Here is an 18380-nt window from a genome sequence, read left to right as displayed (position 1 = left end):
TAAGTTCACAATCATTAGAGGCGGCAAAAATTGAATGGCCTACTAGCGGCAAGTTTCTAAATCCGCCACTGCGTAAGTAAGAGGTATACATTCTTTTGCGGTCGAGACGAGACTGACTGTTGAATGTTTTTCATGAGAATAATCAACGAATGTTTGATGTCGCACTTAACAATACTAACAATACCTGCTACTTAATCTGAAGTGACTGCTTTTGAAGTTAACGATATTAGGGGCTCAGGCTTAGTAGGTATTCTTATTTTGTGTTAGTTATGAGATTTTATTTTTAGCAGAAATGAAAGTGGGAAGCGTAAAGAAAAGAATATAAGAATTGAGAATTAGAAGTGTCTGCTCATTAAGCACCACTGAAGGTTAATAAAGAACACGTTGATTGGTGTAGGTAACTGATTTTGGCAAGACATTCGGTTTGTATCTAGAATTAGACCGACCGACAGTCCTAAGTGTTTTAACAATACCTATAGGCATTTCAAGTGCCACAGAAATCGGGCTACGGGTCGAGTTCTCATAGTGCAGGTGTAAATATGTACCTAATGCATTGATTTGATTGCACCGAAGCGCCGGGTGCAGGGTGTGTGACACTAGGCGTGTCGGCCTTGGCCCTACAATCAATGATTCACGTCTTCCACTATTAGACTTCTAGGTTACTAGGTTTGCCAATATTGTGGAAAAGGTGTGGAGGGCAACTAAACTTAGCACCTCTTCAAAAAGCTGAATGTAGGCACTTTAATCTTATGTGCCTACATTAATCATTCAATTAGACTTATCAATGAGACAGCATTATCATTAACGAAGTGTTTAGGCAAGTACGGTAGACCGCACATCAGTGGTAACTGTCATGCACCTTAACTCAATAGTAATAAGTACGATTTTCCTATAAAACTGTTACCACTGACCTGAAGTTGACTGTACCTACTTGTAGAGAATTTGATTATCTATATAAATAAGGAAATCCTTGAAACGTCAACAGTTTTTGGTGTTAGCGCTCATTCATTTATGTTCATTTTGAAATCGTTCAGAGAGTTCATAGTAAGCTCTATAGGTATTTGAATTTAACTGTCGATTGCAGTTGTGGTTACCGACTCCCTCGCAAACAGGGATCTCGCAAAGAGAGGATGGCAAAAGTCCAAAGCATCGCATCGACTGGCAGTGGGAGTTAGTTTAACAACAAGCCTCATGGTACGAAGAAAAGTCGAATTGCATGATTAAAGGAGAAAAAATTATATTATTATGTAGGTGCGCTTTCGTGGCCTTTCTCTATGCCATTTGTAGCAAGATATAGCTCGTCAAAGCTGAAATGATGCGCCCCCACCGCATTAGGGTTGGTAAGGTAGAAAAGCAATAGTGGTGAGCTTCATTTCAGTTTAGGGCAGCGTACCTAGACATACCTACATATTATGTTAGTACCTACCGATTTAATCAACCTTCCCAGGCCGAATTCCCAGGTAGGTAGGTACATCGCTGGTGCGTTTCCTATGCCACCTTAGGTACGAAAGAACTTATAGTAGGTAATAATATTGTTTCTTATCAATCACGTTAAACAGGTAACAGATATGAATATGAATCACGAATTGAATAGATAAATGAATTAGTTTAGTAACATCAACAGTCTTCAGTACTTAGGTATAAATAAAAAGAATTAAGGAAAAACTGTGGAAAACTTCTGATATCTTGACATCTGTAACCATAATGTTTGAAGTCTGAAACCTCACAGAATATCCATCATAGAGATTTTTTCTTTGCTGTTGCACCTCCTTTGGCACAGAAAGTCCCTGTTGGGTTATTTTGAATTTCTTAACCTACTTGCAAACTGGGGGAGGTTTTCAACTTGAATTTTTGTATGTGCCTATGTATGTTATGTTGTTAGCCCAAGGAATAGGCTCAAAGATAAATGAAAAAAAAATTTTTTTTGCAATAATTTTATTATTTGAAGTCCATAGTAATTCATTAGATTATATATTATTCCAAAAATACTATCAATTCATAGTAAAAAATAGACATGTCTCTAGTGAGGTGAACAATACCATTTGTAGTGTGTCAGATTAAACTTGACTACAATGTCCTCATTTATCAGTCTTACAACCATTATGTAACATACTTTAAGCAAACAAACACAATACCCTCCTTTGTGTTGCGCAGTTGGGTATTAAATACCAAGTACATTTATAGAAAAATTTTCTTATTTCATGTTTTAACTAAATTTTTTCATAGGCAATTTCCACAATATATAATTTTAAAATCTTAGTCCATTTAATAAAATATTCACTATGGAAAACCCACATAATTTACCATAAAAACACAAATTAGAAAAATATTTTCTAAAAATATAATCATAATTTGGCATCTTTACTTTCCAAAATAGACATATTATAAAATTTAACAGGGGTAAAATTAAAGCTAGAATTATCACAATTTTCCTTTGTAAAACCATTCTGCATGAATAACATACAGGCATTTGTGTACAACCCTTTACTTTTTAATTCATTAATTTGTGACAACACTGGCTGTGAACAGTTTTTCAAAAGGGGGACCATTTTATCATAGTCAAAAGACTTGAATGGACACCCTCCTTCAGAGTTAGAATTGTCTATGCTCTGTATAACTTGGCAGTTCACAGAAGGATAATTTCTTTTACATCCTTCTAAACCATACATATGTCTTATACCATATATGTATTTCTTTTCATCTTTTTCCCAATTATGGCAACAGCTGTGGTGACCATTTGGATGTAACCTGTATTCTGACCTCCAAAAATCTATGGACTCTTCTATAGGCATACCAATGTCTTTTAAAAATAAACTGTAATGAAACCTCTGTGTGTGAGATAGTCTATGTCTCTTTCTTAGATTCTGATGCAGGTTAAGCATACAAGGAGGAAAGTATGTAGATGCGGAGTCTACATCTTTACTAAGTAACTTATTACTCATTTGCTTAGAGAAAGTATATTGCTTTTTAATTTTGTAAAGAAGTTCCATTATCCTCGAGTCACTCTTGAGTGGCGCCAAATCTGTTTTCTTTATTCGGTTCACCAAGTTTTGTCTAAAAAGTGACATTAAATATTGATACCATTTACCACATGGTATAACAGCCACTCCATTAGTTATTTCGACCTGTCTTTTAGCTACGAGATGCAGGCACTGTTTGAAATGTATGCGTATATTATGCTTGGCGCAGTCGTATCTGTGCGCCGCACACATGTGTTGAGCAACCTCTTTCAACATCAAATGTTGACATAATACTTGTAATGCTTCAATGAATTCTGGCACACTATCATGTTTCTTGATACTTCTGAGTAGCTTCTTAGAGAATGATCGCATTTCGTAAGCAGTCAAGGACGTAAGGCGCTGTTTGAATAGCTCCAACTCAGTCCTAAGGATGTACTCTGAAAACTCTCGGTTTTCGCTTAAAATGGAAATTATGCAGAGTATAAAATGTCCCACATTATCGTATATACTTCCCTCTACGACAAATTCGTTGTAAACAGGAGGTTCGCTACTGAAAACAGTGTTTAAATGTCCCAACCTGCTGAAGAGAATAACTTCCAGTAAATGAGCAGGTAAATCACCTTTAACTGGATTTAAATAGAAGAATGACATCTTCAATTAAAACTGTTTCTTCCTCTAACATGTTAGCGTCATTAAAGAGCCACATAAATATCAAAAGGCTTTTTAACAACAAGTTTTGCAGTTCAGCTAGATTTTGTTTACTTCCATCGTGACACCTGACACTGACAGATGTTTTGTTGTCACATCATGTTGACGTTTTGTTGGTTATGTCATTTTTTAAGGGATGGACAAAAATCGACTAAAACGAACTGAACCATAATCTATTTGAAGTCTTTAAACAAAGCCTCTAGTGTATCAACTTTTTTGGCCACAAAAATACTTTGTGAACTTATTTAATACGATTTTGCAGGATTACTACGTGAACTATTAATCGTTGGCATAAATCTTTTACATTAATCGTGAATAATAGACTGCAAATGAGTTTTTATATTTTTAATCGACTACTGTTTTGTTTAGTAGTAGTTGAGTATGAAAGCACATCACTCAATTTGTCTATTCTTCATTTGCCCATCCCATCACTAAACGTCAAAAAAAGCGAAGCCTTGTACTGCGATTTGTATGATGCTCTTTATTTTCGGAAATACTAATTGAAATCAATGCAATTGAGATTATTGGATTAATTAAAACTAATTATCGTGCACGTTGCAACATTCCTTGTGCAGTTATAGTGTGTGGGTGTGTTTGAAATTGCCGTATTGGGATGTGCGTTGTTTATCTGACATGTACTTATGTCGGAATTTCCTAAATAGACTAGACGTTTGATGTCGGGGCCGCGTATAAAAATAACATTGGATTGTCGCGTCGGGTCCGGAGGGCTGAACCCGCCTGCGCCATGGTTCTGATGATGGCTTCGAGGATATTGTACCTCACCGCGGTGGTGATGTTAGGTAAGCCTGCTCTCTAATTATCAATTTCACAAAGCTAATGTTTGTTCTGTGATAAGATATTTCTGTCATTTTGATGTGTTTTGGCGCAAAAAGTTGTTTTTTGTACAAGGAATGAGAGTTATGTGTTAATGAGCCATTGTTTTTGTGTGTTTTTGTTGACAAAAACTTTATTTTGACAAAACAGTTTATCACAAAACATGATCTATGATTATTATGAGTAGAAAGAAAACAAGCATGGAATAAGATTTCACTGTTAAACCCATGATTAATTATTTATTAAAATTAAATATTGATGAATATATGTAATAAATTACTTGTTAAATTACTCTGAATTACCCAGTTATAGTAACACAGTGTAATGTAATTTATAATGTCTATAATTTATGCATGGATGACCTTCTGATAAACCTAATTGTGCAGATTTGCTTACTTGCATAGAAATATTATTTAGTATTACTAAGCAAACTACTTTGCAAACACTAGTACTTGGCTGCATCTGATTAGAATGGTAGCCCACCCCAATACTTTTAGGAAAAGGCTTAGTTTATGTTTACTAAGCAAATTGAATCAAATAAAAATAATTTAATAAATAATTTCATAAATAGCATATTTATGAAATTATTTAAAGCAAATATTAATAACTTCCCTGCCCATGAGTCATATGTGATACACACCGATTGTTTAACTATTGTGTCTACATCGTGGACAGTGAAGTGGTTAAGAATTTTCACTCTCACCTCATGTTATCTAGTCTCATTATGTCAAAAGTTTTGTTACTGCCGTAATATTCATCATTACTAGCTGTTTCCTATGGTTTCACCCACTTTTAATGGCGTTTTCTTCCTGTCTGATCTTTCCCCACATGAAAAATGAAGCCTGTGATAATTGGTTTTACGCAATGAAACTACATTAGATTTGCAACAGCAAAATAATTTCCAGTAGTTTTGGAAGTTCCAGGCTTTGGCCAGAGTGTAACAAAAAAAAAATCTTACAAATGGCCAGTTTTTACAAACAAACAAACAAATCTTTATTATAATATTAGTTTGGATGATTGTCACTTCTTTATAATATAAAAAATAAAGTAAAAACTTTAATACTATTCCTGCAGGCATGTTCCCGAATGAATAATGCTGTTATAAACTGAAAGGTTGTTATGTGTCATACATTTTTTATTGCAATGAATAAGCCATAGTTACTTGATCTAGTCATATAGATGAATTAGTTTTTACAGGAGGAATAAATTATAATCACCATTGTTATTTTCAATATTTCAGCTGAATGCTGGTAGGTTTATTATATGGTCAATGAGTAAGCTGATAGGAGCAGGCATTATTGTGCAATTGAATCATCACATTAATTAATATATTGAATTAGAATAATGCTTTAATATCAATTAATTAAAATTCAGCATTGTTCCGTGTGCATTGATAGCAGTAAAAATCTTGTAACACAGAATCATTAGATAAAATTAAATATTTAAAGTTATGACTGTTTTTGCCTAGAATACATACCTATTGTATCAATGCTACTATCAACATTCAACTTGTGGCATGAACTAGAAATAATGACATTTACTGTTTTCTTAGAAAACAGTAAATCTAATATTGTGACGTAAAGTCCTTATATAGTAATATACCCAATAGGCACTTTAATAACATTGATGCTCTTACATTTTCCTGTAACACAATTAACTTGAATTACATTAATAACGTGCAAATGTTTTGTCAAAGGTACTCAAGTGACGTCATTGTCAGCCGCTCCGCCGTCTGACGAGAATTTCCCCCCACGGCCCAAAGAAGGCCGGGTCACCACCAGGTACTGTGAATTCTTCAATGGCTCCCAAACGTCCACTTGCGATACGGCGAAAAACGCTACATGTGTACCAAATGTCATACAAGAAGAGTGTCAACCTGTCGAAGCAGATAAGAGCAACCACTGTGTGGTCTTGTGGCAGTTCGATAATGTTACCAACCAAGCATATCCTAAGCTCAAAGGATGCTTCGTAGACACAGTGTCATGCACAGACAGGGCAACCAGCTGCAGACTGCACAACTCCAAGTTGCCTCTGCTCCACTGCTGCTGCGAAGGAGACATGTGCAATCAAAACGCTGTGTTCCCTGGCATAGAAGCTGGAATGTCTTCACAGACAGAAATACCGCCTGAAAGAGTACCTGCGTCCGCGGTGCCTAGCGCTGACGATGATACCAAGGCAGTCATAGCATATACTTTAACTCCCTTGTTCTTGCTATTCGCGATCCTGGTTGGCTGTTACCTGCTGTACAGGAAGCGTAAAGGAACGTCATTTGCTGAACTGGCGAACGGTGAGGCGTCACTATCGAGGCCTCCGTCGGCAGGTGCTGGCATGGAGAACGAAGGTGTTGGCTTAGTGGGTCAGGTGACTTTATGCGAGGTCAGGGCTAGAGGACGTTTTGGAGCAGTGTGGAGGGCAAAATTGGGCCAGCGAGACGTGGCCGTGAAGGTGTTCCCCTTACAAGACAAGCAGTCCTGGCTGGCTGAACAAGAGATCTTCCGCCTCGCGAGGATGGACCACCCAGATATACTGCATTATATCGGCGTCGACAAAAAAGGCGACAATCTTCAAGCTGAATATTGGCTGGTCACAGCTTACCACGAGAAGGTGAGTTAATTTTAAAAACCTTTAAGCTTTTATTTTCTCTCTGTAAAGTGGACGAGACAACATATCGGCGAAACAGTAAAACGTAGTTTTTAGATAAAAATGGTGCTTTATTTCGATAGTGGTTGCGTAGTTCCAAATGTTATTTGGCGAAATTGCAAATCAGTATTCTTTCTATGATTATTTACAGAATCAAAAATAAAGTACCTATTCCAAGTTCCAACGAAAGTGTTATCTAGTTTTATAATTACCTGGGCATTGTGTTAAGTATTACATAAGTCTTAACCGTAGCACGAACAATAGGAGCAAGTTAAAAATATCCGCCTGCATCTTAGATCGATATGTTCGGAGCAAGAAAGAATGCCTGACAGGTTCTACAAGTTAACAACTATATTTAGATTGATGAATGAGTAATACGGCCACGAGGTTACGTTACAGTATCAGGTCCTACTCCTTACTACATTAATTTAAATCTCCCTAGTTCAGATGATGTATTTTTCCACCAGGGCTCCCTGTGCGACTATTTGAAAGGCCATACCCTAACTTGGGTGGAGGCTTGGAGGATCGCGGCTTGCGTGGCTCGTGGACTCGCCCATCTCCATGAGGAAGGTGGTGGTAAACCAGCCGTTGCTCATCGTGACTTCAAATCCAAGAACGTTCTCTTAAAAGCTGACCTAAGCGCTTGCATTGCGGACTTTGGACTCGCCCTGATATTCGTGGCTGGAAGGGGCTGCGGCGATGCTCACGGCCAGGTCGGAACTCGGCGTTACATGGCTCCCGAAGTACTGGACGGTGCCATCAACTTCACGAAAGACGCCTTCCTAAGGATAGACATGTATGCGTGCGCGCTTGTTCTCTGGGAGATCGCCTCAAGGTAAGTCAGTCTATACGACATCAATTGATTTGCAAAGTGATTAAAAATGTTAATGCAGTCTTAAAAATAGGACGCAATGTTTGCTAATGCGTAACTTTATACCATTTCGTCACTAAGACGAACGACTTTTAAGTAGTATGCGACTTATTGACGTCTTTTAGCTTTCGCACTTCGCATACAAATCAGCTTTTGAACAGGATTTTATCTCGCAACCAAAACGTTAATGAAACCGCTGATATTTATTTCTTATCCATTCCTCGCTAACCAGTGTTTTATGCGATAAATAATAACAATATTTTTGATTATCGTATTAGCGAGAAAGAAACAAAAACAGTGCAAGGATTTTTCGCCCCCATTAGAAAGACACGAATTCTAGTAACTACCATCAATAGTTTAGTTAATTCTCTAACAATATAATTTAGTATTGGCAGGCCTATTGCACTCGCGAAATACACGAGAACTAAGTTTAGAAGCACTCCATTTATGTTTTTAGGTCAAATTCATCACTTCTGAGTTCTGAACTGAGCTTCTGAATTATTGATTCAGCGAAAGTATTTCGGAAAGCAAACGCTTTCATAGTGCACTAACTTTGTAGTCGAATACGATGATTTTTTATATTGAAACTATTGACCAAAAGGATATATTGATATCAACTAATTCATTTTGTATATGACTGCTTTTCACTATAAGGTATATTAGGCTCCTCCTTACATGAGAACAGCCGCCGTAGCAGGCGGTAATCGGCTAGGAGGATATCATATTAGGCTTTCGGTTTTCGCTTTCTTTTTCGATATTTACAGTGCTCTAGGTGTGGAAAACAGTCATGTTCTTTTAGACTTCCTGCCCTTTATCTACTTTCGAAGGCTTACTTACAAAATGTCAGCCCGTACATAATGTGCTTTCCGCTAACATGGAAAATAATAATTTCATTTAGATAAAATACATTGTGCTATCGTTATTACAATGGCAACACGTCATTGTCGCATCCTACATGAGTACTAAGTGCGATACTTCCTATTGTACGATAACAATTCTCTACTTAATACATTCAATCAGTTCATAAGTAAACAAAATTTAATTGTTTTACTTACATGTTAGAAGAAATACGCTTTTTGAGTATTAATAGCAATGTAATTTTCACATTTAACAGCTTTTGCCATGGAGCATTTAAGATACAGGATTCCAAAAAAAGTACCTACAGTAAAATTGATTTACAGTTTCACCTATAAGAAGTCAAAGTATGAATCTTAATGACTTAGATCCTAAACCCTCACGCCATGGTTGCATCGAGAGTGTCAGATTTTCTTTTATTGACTTAAACCCTTTGTCCCTTCTGGGAGCCCTTTCTATACCAGAAAGGCGGTACCGTTTTCGAAAAATCCCCAAGCCCAACCCTTAATACTTACCCCAAATAATATACTCTAGAAAGGCAAGATCAGCCTTAAAACCAACTTCCTAAACGTCATTGTAGATGCAGTGAGGCGGCTCCGGAAACCCCTGGACAGTACCGATTGCCTCTCGAAGAGGAGGTGGGCTCGCACCCCAGTCTCGAAGAAATGCAGGAGGCTGTAGTGCAGAGGAAACTGCGCCCTCATATACCTCCACACTGGCGTAATCATCCCGTAAGTAGACAATATGTATTACGTAGTACTTAACTGATTTACCAAAAAGGAGGAGGTTCTTAGTTCTGATGTTTGTATTTTTTTTAGTTTACTTTTATACTGCAGCAGAATAGTTCTGGTATATTACCTACAAGAGTCTTGATAATGCTATACTGATTATGATACCTTTATTAACATAGAACATAACTGGAATGAAAACAAGTTATTAGTCTACGTTAAGCATCGTATTTTCTTATATTTTGTCCATGTTGTCGAAACCTTTTGAATTTCGAGGATGTCGCCTACAAAACACCAAAACCAGTCTATTACTAACAGCAAGTTACTCCACAGGGTCTATCAGTACTCTGCGACACAATGGAAGAGTGCTGGGACCACGACGCAGAGGCTCGTCTGTCCGCGTCATGCGTGCTCGAGCGCGTCTGTGCCCAGCAGCCCGCGTCAGCCGTGTCGGCCCTCACGCCTGACACCACTCCCTTGCTGATCCACGAGCTGGCTGATCAGCAGCCCTGCTGACGTCACACGCTCGTCGAACTGCCGCTCATACAGTTCTGAACATTGAACAAACAGGTACAGAAAACTTAACCATAGACTTGTGAATATTTAGACAGTTACACCGTCAGTTGCGGAAAGACTAATTAAGTTAAAGCTTCTTTAAATCTATTGCTGACTTTTTCTTTGTTAGCAATAGATTTAAAGAAGCCATAATTTTATGGTTCTTTGTGCAACTGACGGACATCTTTAAAGCCCATAGACCTGTGAATGTATAGACAGTTAAAAAAAATAAGTTTTTAGTACCTGTATTGTTGGTTGTGTTTAGCGGCGCCAGTGATTGTCAAGGTAAAGTACAAAGTATAAGTTATGAATTGGACATTTCAAAATACAGACTGTATTGAATATGATGTGGTTCGGAAGGATTCGGGCGTTTGTAAGCGTCCTGTGAAATTGGCTATCAAAAATTGTATCATGCTCGGTGGTAACTATATCTATTGTAAAATAGGGATTATCTTAGGATAAGTAATACGGGCTTATATCGAACAAAACTTATCCATTGAAAGGTTAACAAAATTTCGAAAATCATACAAGCATTTGTCGGTAATGTAAAAGTGGGTTTTGTGCTCAACATTTTAAATGCATTTGTGTAATAAGCCCGGTAGAACCTACATGTTCTGAAACTACACAAAAAATTCGTCATATTCATAAGATAGTATTAAAAGAATCTTCCAATCACTACTGAAATATCATGTTTTATCTAACACTATCCTACATAGTGTAGTTTCACCATACTATCTAATATTAAGAGGACATTGATGTTTAACTAAAGAATTCATTACTTATCGGTATAAATAGATCAATATTTCGATTCTTTATAATTTTAAGGTTCAAATAATACGTTTAAGAAGAATTTTAACCCACAGAGGTACGAATCTAAAAGACAGTATGTTCTGTTTAAATGATTAAATTTAAAAAAATCTTTTTAGGACCGATTTTTGAATCGGCCCTTTTATGTGAAGAATATCTTTGACGATTTAACAGCTTTTGTAAAGGAAATATGTCAAATTGCCATAAATATTCCTCAGATAGAAAACTGTAGGTACTGATGATTTGGCCCTAAAAAGATTTGTTTATTTAAATCATTTATTTCGAAACGCACAATATATTTGAAAGCACATTTATCATCGAAATACTATACACAGTCCAATCAAAGTTTCTGCGATAATAATTTTAACGGGCACAAATAAATAGGAATTGAATGTCATGCTCCTAGCATTTACGTAATATTTTGTATCCATAATACCTTGTTCCGCCTGTAAAAATCTCCTAGGCCCTTATACCGACTGAAAGACCATCAATTTTTAACCAACTTCATAAAAAGAAGGTTCTCAGTTTGACATGTATGTATGTTTGTTCTTGCACGATGCGATTATCTCACGTTTGGCTGAACCGATTGATTTATTTGTCAGGCTTATACCCTCATGACATGAAATTTTAAAACATTGTAAACGACACGAGGTGGTAAGTCTCAGAGTTCTATTCTGGTAACGATGGGGTCGATCCTAAATTAGAAAGCGTCCTTTTTAATTATCTATGAGATTCCGACATGTCCAATTACAACAGATTAAATATTCAAAAGGGGAAAGAAGGTAAAAAAAAATATTATGAACATTAGCATTTGTTTAGTGTATGCGAATTGTTATTTATGAATAAAAATAATAGGTAAGGGAATTTGTGTCGTACTTCTAAGCAAAGAGTTCTCATAATTATGAGTCACGCGCATCGCGTTGGAATTCCCAGATTATAGCAAGTCTTGTTCATTCACCGTCTACGAAGATGTCTCGAAGATAAAATTAGACAGTACACTCATATTATAAAGAGAATACCACATCTAGCTTACCTAAATCTATTCATAGATTGGTGTCTTCCTCACTTAAATAAAGGAGTCATCGTTAAATAAATAAATATTAAATCAAACTTTTTACTAAAAGCTGTAGGTACAGAGTTTATTTTTGGCTTTAACCCGTTGTATGTTGGAGCGCAGATATACGCGAGACACAATTGATTTTCTATTGTTTTATAATAAGCGACATACAAGCAGTTTTTATTTAAACTACTTGAAAGTTATTTACGCACTAAAATTCGGTCTCAAACGTAGTTCATAGTACTACGACTATAAGTGTCTTCCACATTATCGTATCAACACCCTAGTCAGCCTATTAAAGGCCGCTAGACCTAGTCCAGACGTTAAATTGATTGCCACACAAACAACTTACGGGGCTATTCATAAGCATCCTTTATAAACATCCTACCACGATCTAATGTATGGTAATTGTCGTCGCTCGCTCCCTTTTCCACTTCCCGCCAACTGGGCTGTACATTTGTCGTGTGACTGTGTAAATACTTGTCCATCTCCTTGGTATGTAAAGTAAATCAAATTATCGACATGCATATAGCACACCTAAAGCTAAAGGGGGTTAACTAAAAAATGTAGTTTTTTTGGGGCATACCATGAAATTCCTTAAACGAGCCATCGACTAAGATTTTTTTTAAAATATGTTTACGCACAGGGAGGAATCAGTTAATCAGTTTTACTTTTTTGCAAAAAATGTTTTAAGATCTAGGTGTGCGCTATGTGAAATTGTCTAATCAGACATTTTGAAAAGGATGAATTAACATTTTGAGGATGTAAATAATTTTAAGATTTTTTTTAATGAATGTTTGTAGCTTCAAATCGTAATATTTATTTTATTTCGATCTTATTTATTTGAAAATAAAATCGATAGTTATATTTTTTTTATTATATAATTATTTAGTGTAGGTAGCTTTTCAAACGAGGCATCTGGTTTAAGTACTAACAAAATTATAATTATTCACAGCTTTATCTGGCAGCGCTATTTTATTTAATACTCGTGTTACGTTAGACTTTTTAGCAACATTGTTATATCATATTTTATTTTTAGATGTTTTTTTAATTATGTTGGGGTCCCTTAAATATTTGTAGAGTAGCTTGCACTAAAATAATACTTGTGTTAGGCCCGAGGACACGGCGCAGTTTATTTGCTCATTGAATTGAACAACAGGACGCAATATGTTAGTTGTCAAGATGTACTTTATATTGTTTGTTATTTCAAAACATTGAATTCAACGAGTAAATAAGTAGCACTGTGTCCAGGAGTCTTTATTTATGGTTTTATTGGCCATTACTCCACTGCCAGAATGAATGTAATTCCCTGATAGAATAAATGGTATTGATAGGACATAATCTTGCCTGATTCTCATAAACGGGGACCTCTTATTTAGTAAGACTGGTATTATTTGTATAATTGGCTTTATTTACTTAGTTTATTGGTCCTTAATTTGTGAGGCGTTCTTAAAAGTGCTAAATTATTGAGAAATTAAAGCAATGAAATTAGTGTTAGTATTTGCATAAGTGAATGTCATTTGCTAAGTTAATTTTAATGTTACTTAGCGGTAATCAGTCTTAGGATACGCAACTATTAGTGCTCAACTCGTACACCTTGAAAAGCAACTTATGTTTTTAGAAAATAGACAAATATATCAGTGTAAATTCAGGTTTCGGGTGTGGAATGTTGCTCATATTAAATCAAATTATTGAAATGACGCTTTTATGAGATAGTTCGAGTGAGCATTGATAGCAGCTAGTCATAATGTCGTTGCTAATGTGAGTAAACAAAACATATTGTGCCATAGACTGGACTGGTTATACTTATTGGTAAAGCTCGACATCTAGAGGAGAGCCAGACAACTTGTAAAGCGATGGTCGACTCTCCAAAAACTATTAAAAATATTGTTGAACGCACTTTATTTGTAAAATAACTGTGATTTTGTTATCCTATGCCACTTTCGTTATATCATGTATCTTAGGATATAAAATATTCTTAAACAAAGTGACGCAAGAAAACAAGTCCCCTGAAAAAAAAAATATCATTGAAAATATTGTGATTTTAGAACATAATTGAAATATCATAATGGGAAATCATAATGAATTTGATTTACCTATGCCGTGTGCATATCACCACACATAGACTAAGTAATGTTGCCAAATGTAAATAATGTAGCTCCTAAGTCTAGTATAGGATATTTTCGTCTGAATGTCAGAGTTTTAGGTTGTGGACACACTCATCTGGAACAAATTTATTGACACAAGGTGATTTGAATAGTATCCGTAGAAAGTTTTTTTACAAGTGGTAGTGTTAAGATTTATCAATAGCTTTTGTAAATCGCATATTTGTCTTTTAACTTCGACCCCTGTAGAAATAACTTTTTCTGTCTTGTCTAGGAGGGGCTAACTTCATGTATGGAAAAATGGACTCTAGAACATATATATAGAGCATGAAATGAGCCTTTTCTAGGCAAGGACTTGGCCTAATTGTATAGTAAATTTCGTGGTGTGTTCACAGCTCTAGTGTAATATAACTATTGTAAAAGAACAGTAGCAGAAGTCTTTAGATTGGGTAGTGTTTAGCCACTATTAGACATTACGTTTTGATGTTGATGCATCGTGTCGTGTTTAGTCGAATAACGAATGTCTTAATGGCCATGTTTATCATTTATTTTTTATTTTCAATTAACAAACGTGAATGTCTGTTGAAATTTGATGTATTAAAATATATTTTCTAGACAAATATTACTTTTTTTTGGATGATTTACCCCGACTATTGATAGATCACAATTGATCACGGTTTGTTTGAAAATTTATCCAATAATTTCGATGTGAATGATGTAAGGCCCGTCAGCATAGGGGGAAACAAACAACATATAAAGTATACAAATTCTGATTCTTTATTTTTACTCAATAATCCAGGTCTTTTCACTGTACAATGTGTAGCATGTGGAGCGCTTGGAGTCACGACGTTCGCCGCTTTTACAAATTTGTTTAATTTACTTCGAATTGTGTTATATGTACATCGGCAGCGCGGGCCCGCCGCGACTCGTCCGCGCGAACTATTGTGGGCAGCAGTCGTCATCTCCCTCAGATTCACAGTTAATAAAACAATATCTTCTGATATACTTTTCTAGCTAGTAGTTTGGGTGAAGGTTAACTTTAGCCTATAACAAAGGTATTCCTAAAATTGTTACTGTTTAAAATTCAACAGTTGCAAGTTTGAATCACAAGTCCAGTTTTATGAACGGTATCGGAGCAAACAAAAGTATTTCGCGGCTAGCGTACCGAACTGTGCACCACTATCGTCACGATACCAACAAAACGAGGCGTTTCGAAAGTCAGAGAACATAATCCTTGAGTGGATATTGCGACGGTGCCGCTGGAGACTAATTTAGGGGGTGGTTGTGTTGGGTAGAGGGCTAGGAGGAGGGGGGCGGGCTGGAGGGCGCGGCGGCGTCGTCGTGGTTGGCGCGCGAGGCGGAGGCGCGCAGGCAGTCGCCGTGCGCCTTGTACTCGATGGGCACGGTGGCCGGCAGCTGCAGGATGCGCCGCAGCGCGTCCCGCACGCGCGCCGCCGCCGCCGTGTCCGACGCCGTGCGGTGCCACACCGCTAGGTGGTCGTCCTGTAACAATACAACGCTTTACATCCCTGCTGCAATACTTGTGTACTACTGACGAATCTTTGCGAACCTGTAGTCAGCCAGTTGAGTAGACGGATAGATATACACTTCATGGTTTATTGTTAGCTGCACAGTAGTCAGTTTTCTTCCTAAAGTCCAGTCCAGTGAACAATCAAACAGTTTACTTAAAATTCTCAAACATTTGGCATCTGCACTACAGTGAATACATATATCAGTTCTCACCTGGAACCGTACAGACAGCACGACGCCACAGAGCTCCGGCCCGACCATGAACTGCTCGCCCAACATCGCCATGCACAAGTCCTCCCACGCGCGTCCTGTCTGTGTTTTACGTAGCCGCACCACCTAAGAAACATACAGACAAAATTATTCTATGTACCAAGTAAGTATCAGGACTATCCCACCCTAGTGGGGGCACTGGCAATAAAATAGTCCCCCTGAAGTTGTACCATCCAACTGAAATATTGACAATTCAAGGTCTTCTTTGTGTTTTGTTTCTATGCTTACCCGATATACTCCATACTAATATAAAGAGAAAAGATTTGAATGATTATGTGCATAGAATAGGCTTAGATCAACTAAAGCTATGTGAATAAGTAAGCTACACTCTACCCTGAATATGGGGTATGTTTTATACAGGTACTGGAAGAAGTTTCACTGGGACGCTTCATGCAAGAGCTATTAATAAATATTAGTTACCCATTTGCCTCCATTGACGTTGGCTGGGTCTTCCCACATGGGCTTGATGCCCAGTTTGAAGAGGTGCAGGTCTGACAGGGGCGGCAGTTCGTGCGGCCGCGCGAGATGCGAATACAACCCCCACCACTGCTCCACACTGGCCACCCTACCCACCAGACGTAACGCCTGAAATTCACAACACAACAAAATATTCAGTAATTTTTTCATCAAAGAGAACAATTGATTTTGACTTGTACCACCTTATTGTAAAGCATGGTGCTAAAAAAGTTGTGGCTTTAGTGCTATGTTTAAACCATTGTCCTGAACAATGTTTGTGGTTTTAACCTGGGTAGCTAAAGGCGGTACTTGTTAAGACCGCAGTAAGGCTGAAATTTTTTTATCTTTTAAGTCACGTCTGAAGATGATTAATTTTGAATCACACACAAGTACAACAAAAGTTTGTGGGTTTCCATTTGGTTGCAAGTGCCAATACCTATCTAATAGGTATAAATAGCATACTCAATGTAAGGAATTGAGAAACTCAGCAATAAACAATACAGTTGAACAAATAATATTATTTTGTTGACTTTGCAACTACCTTCAATTTGTTAATAGCTTTTTATTACATGTGCATTAAGTAACTGTAATAGTTTCAATCTAGGAAATTATGGTCAGCAATAATATTCTATTATGGAATTCAATTCCATCAATTGCACATGATACAGGAAACTATAAGTACATATAAGTCTTTTCTTTTTACAATCCCACTGCTAGGCACAGTCCTCTCACACGTTGTCCAGGTTTCTACGAGACTTTTGTCCTATACTTTTAATTAGACATTGCTTTCCAAGTTATACATAGAAAGTTTCATAATCATTGGGGGCAATTGCTGAATAGTTACATGAAAAAGTGCATTGTAGGGTAGACAAAAAGAATGTGCCTTTAAAAATAAGTAACTCAGGCAGAGTTCTAGAACATATTTGTGGAACAAAATAAACTGGACAGAAATAACAGCAAAGTTACAAGTTAGAATCTAGGCCATGCTAATAGATGCAAATCAATAGAGCCATGATGGCATACTGAATATTATAGATATAACACCCAGTTCAATAACATTTCTATTAGCTAAATATGTAAGTTAAAATATTATAATGCAGCCTAGAAAATAAAAACAATAACAGATAAGAAAATCGATAGTAATATGATTATGATAGTGTAAACTATTGAAAATGGTAAACAAAGAAATTAATTATGAGATTTTTTTTTAATGCCTGCCGATTAACAAAATCATAGATAAAGTAATTTCAAATTATTCATTAACACTTGTCTATAGTGAAGTTAGTATAAAGCTACATAATCATAGTATGTTTATTGATAAACATGCAAATGTATGATAATTTACATAGTTTCTACAATGGCATGTGTATGTAGTATACAACTTCAGATGCAAAACAAATCACATGATCTAAACTATAGATGAGATGTTTAGTACTTATTATACCTTATGTTTGGTAAACGGTAAGTACTCCTTGGGAGCATGGTAGTGAATGGTCAGCATACCTGTACATAACCAGTGGTGGAGGCGGACAGCTCGCGCGCGGGCGGCCGCCGAGAGAACCACATCCAGTAGCTGTACTCGAGCTTGTGCTCGTGCGGCGGCACGGGCGGCGGCGTCGCCCCGTCAGTGTTCCTTTCATCCTCGTCATTGTGGCCGTGGTTCTGGCCACCACCTTGCCCACCCTCCCCAGATCGACGTTCAGGCACGTTTAAATTGTAAAACTTGCACATTTTCCTATCAGTCATGTTATTTCAAATATACTAACATGTTTCACCAACGGCCTAACCTAGGACACGTTGCTTTATTTGAACTACCAGAATGTATACAAAACTCAAACTGTGATTCTATAATTACACTACACAATAAGATACTAGGAACACCTAAACAATATTTAGATACGGTTAATAAATAAATCTTAATCAGCCTATTCCCTCTTTTACTGTGTATAACCTTTTTCTTTCCGTCATCAAAATTCAAATCTGTCAATTGACAGCATGGGTGTA

The 18380-nt window shown here is 36.8% G+C and overlaps 3 protein-coding genes across 3 annotated transcripts; 1 reads left to right on the top strand and 2 right to left on the bottom strand.

The window, feature by feature from the left end:
• Positions 1 to 1939: 1939 nt before the first annotated feature.
• On the bottom strand, positions 1940 to 3741 carry LOC126053875 (DNA primase large subunit-like). The gene has a single exon (XM_049837253.2). The coding sequence runs from the start codon at positions 3609 to 3611 to the stop codon at positions 2346 to 2348; it is 1266 nt and encodes a 421-aa protein (XP_049693210.2). The 5' UTR covers positions 3612 to 3741; the 3' UTR covers positions 1940 to 2345.
• A 316-nt stretch (positions 3742 to 4057) lies between these two features.
• LOC110380048 (activin receptor type-2A) lies at positions 4058 to 14742 on the top strand. Its single transcript, XM_021339906.3, has 5 exons — positions 4058 to 4468; positions 6199 to 7106; positions 7610 to 7977; positions 9449 to 9599; positions 9930 to 14742. Exons 1-5 carry the CDS (start codon positions 4414 to 4416, stop codon positions 10110 to 10112), a joined length of 1665 nt encoding a protein of 554 aa, XP_021195581.2. The 5' UTR covers positions 4058 to 4413; the 3' UTR covers positions 10113 to 14742.
• A 132-nt stretch (positions 14743 to 14874) lies between these two features.
• LOC110380049 (eukaryotic translation initiation factor 4E type 2) lies at positions 14875 to 18366 on the bottom strand. Its single transcript, XM_021339907.3, has 4 exons — positions 17880 to 18366; positions 16341 to 16505; positions 15864 to 15986; positions 14875 to 15623 (listed from the first exon to the last, which is right to left on the bottom strand). The coding sequence occupies exons 1-4, from the start codon at positions 18120 to 18122 to the stop codon at positions 15420 to 15422; spliced, it is 735 nt and encodes a 244-aa protein (XP_021195582.1). The 5' UTR covers positions 18123 to 18366; the 3' UTR covers positions 14875 to 15419.
• Between the last annotated feature and the right edge of the window lie 14 nt (positions 18367 to 18380).

Source organism: Helicoverpa armigera, chromosome 14, assembly GCF_030705265.1.
Source record: "Helicoverpa armigera isolate CAAS_96S chromosome 14, ASM3070526v1, whole genome shotgun sequence".
Classification (NCBI taxonomy): Eukaryota; Metazoa; Arthropoda; class Insecta; order Lepidoptera; family Noctuidae; genus Helicoverpa; species Helicoverpa armigera.
This window is presented reverse-complemented; position numbering and strand designations above follow the sequence as displayed.

What these genes read in the sequence shown, in the direction of transcription:
- LOC126053875 (XM_049837253.2), bottom strand. Translation starts at nt 3,611, where the DNA reads ATGTCATTCTTCTATTTAAATCCAGTTAAAGGTGATTTACCTGCTCAT.
- LOC110380049 (XM_021339907.3), bottom strand. Translation starts at nt 18,122, where the DNA reads ATGACTGATAGGAAAATGTGCAAGTTTTACAATTTAAACGTGCCTGAA. An exon ending in CCACCACTGGTTATGTACAG is followed by an intron (nt 16,506 to 17,879) that starts GTATGCTGACCA and finishes TGTGAATTTCAG; the next exon opens with GCGTTACGTCTGGTGGGTAG. An exon ending in ACGTCAATGGAGGCAAATGG is followed by an intron (nt 15,987 to 16,340) that starts GTAACTAATATT and finishes TATGTTTCTTAG; the next exon opens with GTGGTGCGGCTACGTAAAAC.
- LOC110380048 (XM_021339906.3), top strand. Translation starts at nt 4,414, where the DNA reads ATGGTTCTGATGATGGCTTCGAGGATATTGTACCTCACCGCGGTGGTG. An exon ending in TCACAGCTTACCACGAGAAG is followed by an intron (nt 7,107 to 7,609) that starts GTGAGTTAATTT and finishes TTTTTCCACCAG; the next exon opens with GGCTCCCTGTGCGACTATTT. An exon ending in CACACTGGCGTAATCATCCC is followed by an intron (nt 9,600 to 9,929) that starts GTAAGTAGACAA and finishes GTTACTCCACAG; the next exon opens with GGTCTATCAGTACTCTGCGA.